The sequence below is a fragment of the Herpailurus yagouaroundi genome, unplaced genomic scaffold, assembly GCF_014898765.1.
Source record: "Herpailurus yagouaroundi ecotype Mexico unplaced genomic scaffold, PumYag 140, whole genome shotgun sequence".
Classification (NCBI taxonomy): Eukaryota; Metazoa; Chordata; class Mammalia; order Carnivora; family Felidae; genus Herpailurus; species Herpailurus yagouaroundi.
In genome coordinates this window covers 93595072-93607045 of record NW_024412395.1, presented here as the reverse complement: position 1 = coordinate 93607045, position 11974 = coordinate 93595072, and the positions used below count along the sequence as shown (strand labels likewise).

Here is an 11974-nt window from a genome sequence, read left to right as displayed (position 1 = left end):
ACACACACACACACACACACACACACACACACACACACACATACACACACACACCCAGGAAACTTCTAGATCTCAACTCCTGGGAATCCAGAATTCAGGGCTTGCTTCATGATAGATAACACACATAAGTAACCTGCTGTGCACACGGGTGGTGCTATCCCATACAAAACTGGAATTGAAAACAACTGTCTCTTTGGCTTCTATGAATGCTGTAATTTTGCCACCAATTGTTACCACATTCTAACCAGTGTTGATAAATTTTAAGAAACACCCTTTCTGGGGCGCCTGGGTGGCTCAGTCGGTTGAGTGTCTGACTTCGGCTCAGGTCATGATCTCACGGTCCGTGGGTTCGAGCCCCGCGTCGGGCTCTGTGCTGACAGCTGGCAGCCTGCAGCCTGCTTCAGATTCTGTGTCTCCCTCTCTCTCTGCCCCTCCCCTGCTCATAATCTCTCTCTCTCTCTCTCTCTCTCTCTCTCTCTCTCTCTCTCTCAAAAATAAATAATAAAGATTTAAAAAAAAAAAAAAACACCCTTTCAAACTGAAAGGATACTATTTGCTAAAGGAGAATGAAGTAAGAACAAAGGCAAGAAAGCTTGAGGATGAAAAGTGGTTCAAACAAAGTGAGAGGAAACAGGAGAAAAACGAAAGGCCTCCACCGCCAGAGAATACAGTGATTCCAGTCAATCACCTAATCAAATGGGTATGTGCACATCTACTGTACATAGATGCAATGTTAAATGTCCACCATTTCTGCGCAGAATGGCTCCTCTTGACAGGTTTGTTTTTTACAACAACCATGGCCTGTGAACTCCACTGGGTGGATCAGAGCTACACCACCCTGTCACTCCTCAGAAGCCTAGCATAAAACCTATAATTGAAGGGGCAAAAACAGGGTCCACGGAACACAGTTACATTCCATCCTTTTATCTGTCTCCACAGATCCATCTTTTCTGACTCAGAAGGTCCTCAGAGAACCTGTTTTTGATACACCAGGTACATTCAAGCTACTTGACATCGTATCTCATATTCAGTAGGAACCTCTAAATTTAGACATATCTCAAGCACGAAGAAATTATTTGGAGGCCTAAGTAATGTGGTTTTTCCTCCTCTAATCTGCGGTCTATCTTTTGGCCACTTTAGCACTCTTCCTAAGTAAAAGCAGGGAAGGGACAGGGAGTTCGAAATCCATGGTGTTCCTCCAAGAGTTGGTGGAGGTGGGTGTTCACCTAAGTGGATAACCCAGATTCGAGGAGTCTGAGGACTCTGTGCCCTCAGCTTCTTCCACTAATCCACAATGAACAGATAAAAGACACCACAGAGGACAGCGCTGATGCACTTAGGAACTGTGTGAGGGAAACTACTTTCACCTTTGAGAAACGATTATCATGTATACAATGGTGGTCAAGAAATTTTCTATTGTAAAACTGTAGTGACAGAATGGTGGGGTGGGGTGGGGTGGAGAAGGAAAGGAACCAGAAAAAGAAGGGCACCTGAGAATCAAAGACAGCTTACAGAAGTATCAGCAGCCGGAAAGAACACATTCCCGGGGTTCAGTGTCATCTCTATGCCAATAAGCTTAGAACAAGAAATATCCCTCACACGGAAAGCCAGAAGATATGAAACTGTGTAGATGCCTACTGCAGACTGTTGGTGTCAAAGCGACAGGGTCACAATACTCACGCTGACCACACTATTAGGCCAGATGGAAATACCCACATTTTAGTTTAATAGATGAACAGGTCAAGTTCTAAGGGTGAAACAACCTTACCATTTATTACTGATCATGCTTTTGGCAACTGAATTTAAAAAGCAAATCTACTGGAGGAAAGAGAAGAGCTTCTCTCTCCCTGACCCTTGGCACAGATCCTTGGGAGGGACGGAGGAGGTCAATACCAGAAAGGTAGCTTCAAGTCTGGAGGATGACTTTCGGCTTCAAGGGAAGCGAGTCTTCACTCACAAAGGGGCTTAGTAGAGATGTGGAACAAAGGTAGACCATGTAGAACAAAGGTAGGAAAAGTAATGAACAAACAAAATGTCTGGAGAGTGAAGCAAGGACAGAAGGGCAAAAGGGAAGCCAGGTTAGGACCACAAAACAGAACCGGTGCTGACAAGTGTGCAGTCCCATTTTCCCAGAGCCCTGCAGAAAGTCTGCCTTTGTGAGGTCACTGCAGAGCTCTCACTGACCGAGTCCTAGCCAGAGGAACAGAGGGACCCCACCATCACACCAGCAGTTCACCAGGACTCAGTCACATTCAACATAAAAGGAGCAAAGGTTTAAAATACATGACCTTATTATGTCTGAACAACAACAAAAATGCGTAGGAAAGGAGGGCATTAGCAATCAGGACAAAGTCAGCTAAGTAGCCAAATCCAGTATTTGAAAACGACAGGGATTCGAATCCCTGACTGCTCTGGAGGGAAGTTCATCTCTTCTGGTTTTATAGTTTTCAATCTGTAAAGTGGGGAGAATGATACCTATTGTAACTTGTATGTCATCTAGAGGTCACTTGCCCTTGTTATTTTCACAAGACTGCTTCGAATCCCCAATCGCATGGCCTGTGAAACATGGTTTTCCCGATATGCGAGCAAATTCTTAGGAATTTACTCTCTCCTGACCTCTTTAGGCTCTGGTCTCTAATGCCCTGAGGTCCTTTCTCTGCTCTACCTGAAGTAATTCCAGACCAAGCTCCTGCCTCTTCACCAGCTTCCCCAAATAGAACACTCAAACCAAGGATTCCTGAGTTTTACTGACACCGAATATGTGCAGTCGTGAGCTGGGAACACAACGTAGAATGCTGTGTCCTTATATAAATACCCATTCCACTTCCTCTCTTCCACTTTCGGATCATCCCCTCCTGTCCTGAACTAGCTCCAGTTTTTCTACTTCTAAGATGTTAGTAGCTTCCCTCTCCTCTGAAGCCTGACTGGCCAACCACCAAAGCCTGGGGACAGAGACTCAGCCTCTACCCTAAGCAGTTATCAAGATATTTTTCCCAATTAAAAAAATTATTTTTCTTAGAAAATTCTGGCACCAGCCGTCAAAGCTCTACCATCTTCTCCGTTTGCTCACATGACTGCAAGATTGCTATGAGGGTAAATGAGACAAATAATATAATAGCTCAGCATATGCTATTATATATAAAATATGCTGGCACAATGACTTGAACACAGCAGACACTAGTGGCTGCCTTTACGATTGTGATGATGCCAGATTTAGTCCCTGAAGAGACCACACCTATACCAGCCAGAAAGACCAATCACTTCTAAAGGGAGGTCCTTTGACTTTGGCCAAGGTAACTGACAACCTATAATCAAAAGCTAAGAAGGCCTCCATCTTTCTGCAAAAACATAATCATGATAGACGATGGCTGACTTGTCACTGCATTCTTCCAAACACAGTCACAACAGCCAAGCAGCCAAGCAGAACACAGCACTGGTTAAGACGTTGTGAATGCTTCCTTTGATCGTCCCCTGTATGAAGGAGAGAAATCCCAAAAGCAGAAGTTTCCACCAAGCCTTCCACAAAGCTGCCACTTTAACTTTAATTTCCTTCTTCTATTTAGATGTAGTTCTGCTTTGTATTAAACTCAAAAGCGAATCTTCTCCTATATAGCGCTTCTTAACAGGGCAAAAAGCTCTTTCCCCATCTCAAAACACAAGACATACATAGATTATCAAGACCATGAAGCTCCTCTTCCTCCGGAAATTCTCTTGAGCTGGCCTTCTGACGTTCCTGCCAACAAGACGTGGTCTAGTAGGCTGCACGCTCTGGGGCTCAGCTGGTTACGAATGCTTTTGGGCAGGAGCACAGCACATCCAGGCAGCTTGCTAGGGTCCTCAGACCCTTAAGAAGTAACCTACACCTATGCTAGGCACTGCAGATGATTAAACTAGACTGTATAAAGTTTTCTAACATTTAGGAGTCATTTTGCCCCTAAAAGGCCAAGAAGTAGGAAAAGAGTTTCTGTGCACACATTAGCGTAAACACGCAGAAACACAGCTCACAGACAGGTCTGCCTCTGAAAGGCAACAATGAATACAATGCTGTTGTAGACACAAACCAGCAGGGTTACAACTGCCAGCTGCTACTCCTTAAAGGGTTAATGAACAAGAACTTGACCACCACCAAGTGAATGAATGTTGGTCCCGGACCCTCCGTCCATCCCAGGAAACTTTTAATATTAGTCCCAGCCTAAATGGAATTCTAGGTTACAATTCATCAAAAGAAGACTGTGAGGATGTAGGCGATATCAGAAAGATCAAATCTAGGGGTAGTAGCAAGGTAACCTGGGACTTCTATAAAGAAGCTCAAACCCTTAGGCTTCGAATAAGAACTATGGGTCACTGAAAATAGGAAGATATGACAAAACTGTTTTATTCCAAGCTCACTCACAAGACCCCAAAGAACTTCGATGAAGTGGAACCATAAGCTCTAAGGCTCTGGCCAACAGTTTTCTTAACAGAAAGACCTACAAGTTAGTTCTTTTCCTGCTGGGGCAGACCTGTGTTGCTTCAGTGCCCAGAATGTTGCTTCGGTGAGCTCCCCAGTAACGGAGAGTCACAAAGGTCCACCAGGAAAGAAAGTTGCTACATAGAAAGGATACCAACAAAGGACTACACTTCCCAATCCAGAGTATAAAGCCATTACCCTGATTATCTCTCTTAAATGCACAACCAGTGGCATATCACTCACCTTCCTCAAAGCTGGCTTTCTTCTGCCTCACTAGAACACGGAAGTTCTCAGCAGGATTCACACTTCCGACCTAGAATACAGGCACAGACAATAAACCTGAAGATTGCTTCTGTTTCTGGCAGCACCCCAGGCAACACAAGATGGCTTAATGTGGTAAGTGTGCTTTTATAAAATAAACCCAAAGACAAAGACAAGGCCCTTTCTATTCATTTCTAGTTCCAGGCTTCTGTGAAAAGCAAGCAGATTCCTGTGGCCAAAGAGCCGCTGTCTGTACTTGTACTCACCTCTCTTGAAGCAAGATGACTTCTTTCCAGAGATGTTGGCAGTATTACAACCCAAGTCACCAGCCAACTCAGCTACAAGCTTTAGGTGACACAGTGCTGGTACGTCCAGACACCCAGCCAATTAGGAAGGGGAGGATTCTGCAGTGCGGGGTCAGTTCAGAATAGATTTGCCCCGCTGCAGATGACATGAGAAACAGCAGCCGGTTGCTCGGTTTGCTGACTCCTTGGCACTGAAGTTTTGGTAGAACATACAAACATGCCCAAGCTGAACGTGTCCCCCCAAAGTAAAAGCAGATGTTGTGTAAAGATTTACTACAGTGCTATGTGGGGAAGTCTCAAAGATGAAACGCTCTGCCACACTTGATGGCACTTCCTGATCACATGTGGGTCTTTAACCTTCCACTGCCAACCTTAATAGGCCCGATGTTTCACTCAGTTCACAGGGGAGAAGACAACAGGGTTCTATTATGGTTGGTAAACTTTGGTACAAAATGTACTGAAGTTTCCAGTTTGCTCTGGGCTAGCAGTCAGAAAAGCTCTCAGAACAAATAAGGTCATGATTTTTTCCCTTTACTATAAAATACTGAAATAAAATCCAAGTAATTTTCAGATGTTTAGTTTTTCTGAGAGCATTTCTTTTTGAGGTTGGAAAAAGGCATGCCCTAATGCTATCTATCCTGCCTAGTGTATTTGACTAGTGAGGGACAACTTTTAAGAATCACTGATTATAGGGGTGCCTGGGTAGCTCAGTCGGTTAAGCGTCCGACTTCGGCTCAGGTCATGATCTTGTGGTTTGTGGGTTCCAGCCCCGCATCAGGCCCTGTGCTGACAGCTCAGAGCCTGGAGCCTGCTTCGGGTTCTGTGTCTCCCTCTCTCTCTGCCCGTCCCCCACTCATGCTCTGTCTCTCTCTCTCCTCTCGCTCTCAAAAATAAACATTAAAAAAATTAAGAAAAAAAGAATCACTGATGAAAAATAATGCCACAACATAATGTATCCAAGTTCCAAAATCTTCCATTAAAAAAAGGTCTCAGTGTCAAAGGATACTTGGTTCGGGAAGTCTTAAGCTTATAAGACCTGTTCTGAAGTTGTACATTAGAAAAGAAATAGAGGAGTTACGCTCTTAAATTTTACGTATTTGGAGCCTAAGACCCATACCATCAACCTCCACTTATCCTATCATTTTAACTAAACAGAAAGCTGCAAAATAAAGCCAACCAAAATAGCTCCACAAAAAGGGCTACCACTTAAGCTGTTCCATGTGCTACATATTATACGGTGCTCTAAGTACTATATGTCATATAGAGAATTCTACAGGAAACTCCCTGACAATAAAGGAAGCAGTGTGGGAAGGGCGTGTATGGTTCATATACCGAAAGGACCAGAGAAAGTGATTTATTAAAGGACTAACAAAAACTGATGCAATCTGCCCCAAGTCCCAACCTTTCCAAAAGGCCCTGGAAAAGTTCTGCTTACTCTGGTGACACTGCCTTCAGCCAGGCTGGAGACACTAAAGCATGCTTCCCCTTCCTGAGTCTTCGGTTTTTTAGAGGCGGGTCCCTCTTCATGGCTGGAAAAGAAATAAATGGGTTTTGTCCCCCCCCCCCCCAAAAAAAAAAGAGTAAACAACAGGAAACCCAGACTTGGCTGACGTGTAAAGTATACATTTCTTTTTCACGTGTCAAAAATGAACAGCCGCACTTACTCCCTCTTTAAAGAAGCCTGCCTCCTTCTCGCGGCCCCAGGACTCCTGCCGGCCTGGCGGGAGCAGAGCAGCCCTGGCTGTGCCTCACGGCGCCACAGAAGTCATAATCCGCAGCCGCGTCACGCGGCCCCCGCCAAGGATGAACCGCAAGCACAGGGAGAGGCAATGCAGCGTTTCACGAAGAGACCCGTTTGCCCTTCAGAAAGTATTTGCTAGTTTCTGTCCCGGAATCGGTATCTATTAGCTTTCCATGGACACAGATGACCTTTGGGTCTACTATCCCATCTTCTCCATCATGGATGTGAGAGCTTTGTAAGCTTCTACTCACAGCTGTCAAAACTTACTAGACAATCCCTAATTAAATATGTAAGACCTTATTCTTAGAGAAGTCTTAAACTTAAAAAACCACTTTCAAAAAAAAGCCTTTTAATTTGTTCTTTTATAAACCTAATTCTGTTTTGGGCAATATGCTAACAGTCTACCAGCATCTGTGTGGTAAGGGAAAGAGGATTCCAAGGATTTATATCAAACATCTTGTCTCAAGTAACCGGCTGGCTTCAACAGCCTGCCTTAAAGTCAAGAGGAGGACAAATTAATTGCAAAGGAGAAGAAATCAAATTCAAAGACTCTGCCCATAATCTCCCATAAGCTGATGAACATATAGAGATATGAAGACTTTCCCCCAGACAAATAATCAACCTAGGCCAAAAGTAGCTGTCAAGAAATGGCTGAAGGAGGAGGGACGTTAGTAACTAAGATCTAGTGTTTCTAAGCGTGAGGTGTTTTCGTTCAAAAGCCCTAACTTCAGAGAATGAGTCTTGAAGAAGAGGTTATTCTAAAAACAAAGAAAAATGAGGTATGAGCTGGCTTATTCAATGATATTTCAATAATGAGTCTTCTCTTCCAGTGGGATAAAAGGACCGAAGCAATCGTTACAGCCTCACAAACATGAACTGAAACTTTTTATTACTTGACATCTTTCCCATTGGCCACGTGCCTTTTTCCCTTTGAGAAGTAAAGAAAAGAAGACAAAAGGATGGGGACGAGGAAACATTAAAAGGGGTGAGTCATCCAGAGTTCTTTCCACCACGTAGAATAAGAAATAAACACAAAACCTTGATGGCAAAAATGGAGGAAAAATGCACAAGCCCAAGGGAGCATGAAATTCCATCAGAATTTGAGTCTGTTAAAGAAAAAGTCACAGCCATTCAGTTCACCTTTGCCAGTTCTTCCCAAGGGACAGAAAACATGGTGCTCCTGGTTCCCAGTCTCACTTTTCCCACTGACTAACCCTGGACTCTTACACCTTCTTGAAGGAATTGATTTTGAAGATATATTAATTTTTTTATACATAGAGTTTAGAGTCTAGTAAGTGATTCCTGTCTCTGGTCTTCTGTTTGCTCCTTAGAAAAACACTATGATGAAAAGTACCATGAGCATATCAACTACTCATCTACTGTCTTCCAAAAACACAAATTAACTTAGACCGTGGTGAAAAGAAGTATGAGATATCCAAAGTGCTATGCTAAGTTCTGTGAGAATGCAAGGTTGAATTGCATGAAGAATTTCTTAAACCCTCCAAAATAAGGTTCTAGGGAAGGAAGGACAAAGCGACATATATATCAATCCTCCAGGACTGGGCAGGTAAAGGCAATAAGCAGAAAGTAGTAAAAATTTGAATACGGTTAATATTCTCAAGATTGAACCATTTAATAGCATTATTAGGAATTTTACAAATATTAAACTAATCATGTCTCTCGGTGGTGGGAAAGGGCAAAGACTCTCATCCCAAAATTACCTATGAAGAAGCCGAGCTCTGGAGGACAGAAATTATCTACGCAAGACTCCAGCACACATACAAATGTCAACAGCTACTGCATGTGGATATCGGAACCATGGATAATTTATTGTACTTTCTCATTTTCTTACTGTCTTTTGTAAATCTGTATACATTTTTAAACTCATTTTTTTGGTCAAACATTTACCTAATACTATGTGCTGGCCGCTAAGCTCTATCGTAAATGTACAAAAATTAATATGTAATCAACACTTTAGGAAATTCAGCCAAATATAAAAGATAGATATGTAAACAGGCAATTAACAAACTACTGTGGCAAGCAGCATATCCTCTGAGAGAATAGCCAGTTGCTGTCCTGGGCTGAGGCAGGAGGGGCAGGCTGGGAAGTAGTGAGATAGGAGGCCAGGAAATACAGTAGTCCCCCCTTATCCATGGTTTTGCTTTACAGTTTCAGTTACCCGCCATCAACTGTGGTTTGAAAGCAGATGACTTATGGTGAGAAGGTCAACAGTAGCCTAATACTATGTCACTACAGCTACATCCTTCACCTCACTTCATCTCATCACATAGGCATTTTATCACCTCACATCATCACTAGAAAGGTGAGTACGGTGTAACAAGACATTTTGAGAAAGAGAAGGAGAGAGACCACATTCACAGAACTTTTATTACAGTATACTGCTATAATTGTTCTAGCTGATTATTAGTTATTGTTGTTAATCTCTTACAGATGTATGTGTGTACAGGAAAAGAAACATAGTATGTATAGTGTTCAGTACTATCCATGGTTTCAGGCACCTGCTGGGGGTCCTGAAACGTCCCCCCCGTGGGTAAAGTGGGACTACTGTACCTAAATCATAGACACAGACACTGTGAGGAAAGAAAGGGGTTCTCTAGGGAGCTGGATTATGGATAGTTGCTTCTTTTCTGTCTGCTTATCTAGCTTTTCTCACTTGTGTAACAGAGTTTGATCTTAAGCTGATGCTAACGGAAAGCCACTAAAGCAAGTTTTTACTCAGGGGTCCAAGGATAGTGACAAGAATTTGTGAACTACCTGAAATTACATGCAAAATTTAGTTTGTTAGGGCATTTTCCTGAAGAGAGGGTTCATAGTTTTTACCAGATTACTAAGTGGGTCCATCACACACACACATACACACACACACACAAAGATTAAGGAACACTGCATTAAAGAATTTTAAGCAAAGAAGGAATGTGATCAGATTTGTTTTTTTGAAAATCACTCAGATAGCAAATGCAGAATGGATTGGAAACAGGTAAGACTTGAATGAGGGAAATCAGTCAAGGGGTCATCTCAGAAAGCAGGCTAAACTGAGGCCTACAGAAGAGCAGTGGCAATTTGAGATGCTAATAAGAGCTAACTTTTTTTTGTTTTAACTTTTGCCACTTGCCAGTCACTATGCTAAGCATATTTAAAATACCTCAGGGGCGCCTGGGTGGCACAGTCGGTTAATTGTCTGACTCTTGATCTCAGCTCAGGTCACGATCTCACAGTTTACGATTTTGAGCCCCATATTAGGCTCTGTGCTGATGGCGTGGAGCCTGCTTGGAATTCGGTCTCTCCTTCTCTCTGCCCCTCCCCAACTGGTGTGTGTGCACGCATGCTCTCTCCCTCTCTCTCTCAAACTTAAAAAAAATTTTTTTGAATTAAAAAAAAAAGCCTCAGTTAAATTTCACAATGACACTATGAATTAGCTATTATTATTGACCTTTTACAAATGAACAAACCAAGGTTCAAAAGGGCCTGACCTTGTCTAGAAGCACACATTAGTTAAGGGGGTCCACAATTAATTTTGTACTCCCAGCCCTTCTCCTATACAGCCTCCTGAAAGGTGGGTATTTGTTACTGCCACTCGACACTGAGCATCTTGCCAATTTTAACCACCACTGAAAGGAAATACTTCGATTTTGATCCATCGCTACCTGACTGCAAAATCAATGCTATCAGCCACTATACTAACCTGAGGCGAAAGGAGGAGATTTGAGGTAAATCTAACATAACTTGGTAAACCAATCAGACATACAAAGTAAAGGAAAGGTTTCACTCCCTGGAAATTAGGTGTCAGTCACCGAAACAGAGAAGAACAGCATGAACAGGGCTTTGAAGGCAGCACGGGAGGAGATGGAAGATGATGAAGTCATTTCTGGACACACTGAACTTGAGGGATCTATAGACACCTCAGAGGTCCAGAAAACAGGATGGAAACATATTAGAGTGGGCAGATATTTGGTAGTTCTTGAAGACATGTACATAAAATAATAAAAGGTCTTAGGACACGCACTGCTAAGGCGATAAGGCATAATGATTGAGAAGGCAAGCTCTGGAGTCAGGCTGTGTGCATGGAAATCCTTTCTCCAACACCTAACCCGCTGTGGTCTTGGGCAAGTGTCTTATCTTCTCTAAGCCTCGGTGTCCTCGGCTTTAAGAGGAGGTTAACAGAAGAATCTACTCCACAGGACGGTCAAGACAGCCGACACGGGTAACGCATGTGGAGCACTCAGCCCGTACCCGTGTCCGATACATGTCAGCTCTTTCTGAGGAGTCCTTCGGAACAGAACAACATTTAAGGTGGGTGGGGGGAAGAAAGCAGACCCCAGAGGAATCTGAGATGAAGCTGCAAAGGCTTAGAAAGGAAAATCTGGGGACATGGAAGTTAAACCTTCCCGAAGGTTTCAGGGAAGTGGTGGTAGCTGGGAAAAGCAGCAGTGTGGACTATTGTTCCAATAAGCCTAGCTCACGGAAGGAAAGAAAATGGAAACAGGTAGCAGTCTGAGGGAGAAAGCTGAGGGGATGACTGTATTTTGTTTTAGAGAAAAGAAATACGATGTTAACATGTGAGGACAAAGGAGCTGGTATGGAGGGAGAAGATAAAAATACAGAATGAGGGAAGAAATTATTAGTGGATGAAGGTACCAGATGAGACAGAAGATGGCATCTCAGGACACAGGCAAAAGTCTGACTTCGGGCAGGATGATGTACCCCATTCCACTGAAGACAGGAAAGAGGAAGTGAAGGCAGATGCAAAACAGGTATATGGGAGATGGGCCAGAAAACTGAGGCATCCCCACCTACCGGGCCTCGATCTTCCCCATGACCATTATCACCATCTTCATCACTGCCGTAGTTGCCACAGATGTGCCCAGGACGTGATGAGCAGTTTGTAAATCGGTTCCGCACAAACACTGTACACTTACTATGTGTTAGGCACCGTGTTGGGTTCTAGACACACAACTGCCAACGGCATGTCTTACTCAATGAACCCGCGTGACAACTCCATGAGAGCTATTCCTAGTATCCCTGGTCACCCACCGGGAAACTGGAGCTGAGGGCTGATAAGCAAGTCGGGCCTAAGGTCACACTGCAGAGTGAGGGGACCAACTCACATGTCTGACTCTAGAGTCTAAACCAGTAACCAGGTGCGGCTGGTCGTGGAGGTAGGTGGGGAGGAGTCTTAGCAGACTTGAATAGAAAAGT

The 11974-nt window shown here is 43.5% G+C and overlaps 1 protein-coding gene and 1 long non-coding RNA gene across 5 annotated transcripts in view; one reads left to right on the top strand and one right to left on the bottom strand.

The window, feature by feature from the left end:
• The window catches only part of XRCC5 (X-ray repair cross complementing 5), a 131732-nt gene that overhangs the window by 75383 nt on the left and 44375 nt on the right, over positions 1-11974 (bottom strand). For all 4 annotated transcript variants that reach the window (XR_005790519.1, XM_040476181.1, XM_040476179.1 and 1 more), the window contains exons 15-16: positions 6452-6545; positions 4694-4763 (exon numbers count right to left, since the gene is read on the bottom strand). Coding sequence is in view for 3 of the 4 variants with exons in the window: in XM_040476181.1 (XP_040332115.1) it covers positions 4694-4763; positions 6452-6545 (164 nt within the window). In the remaining variant the exon portion in view is untranslated. The remainder of the gene's footprint in view (positions 1-4693; positions 4764-6451; positions 6546-11974) is intronic.
• Positions 4741-8175, top strand: LOC121031039 (uncharacterized). Its single transcript, XR_005790527.1, has 3 exons — positions 4741-4846; positions 7588-7742; positions 8089-8175. It is a non-coding gene; the product is annotated as an uncharacterized LOC121031039 (long non-coding RNA).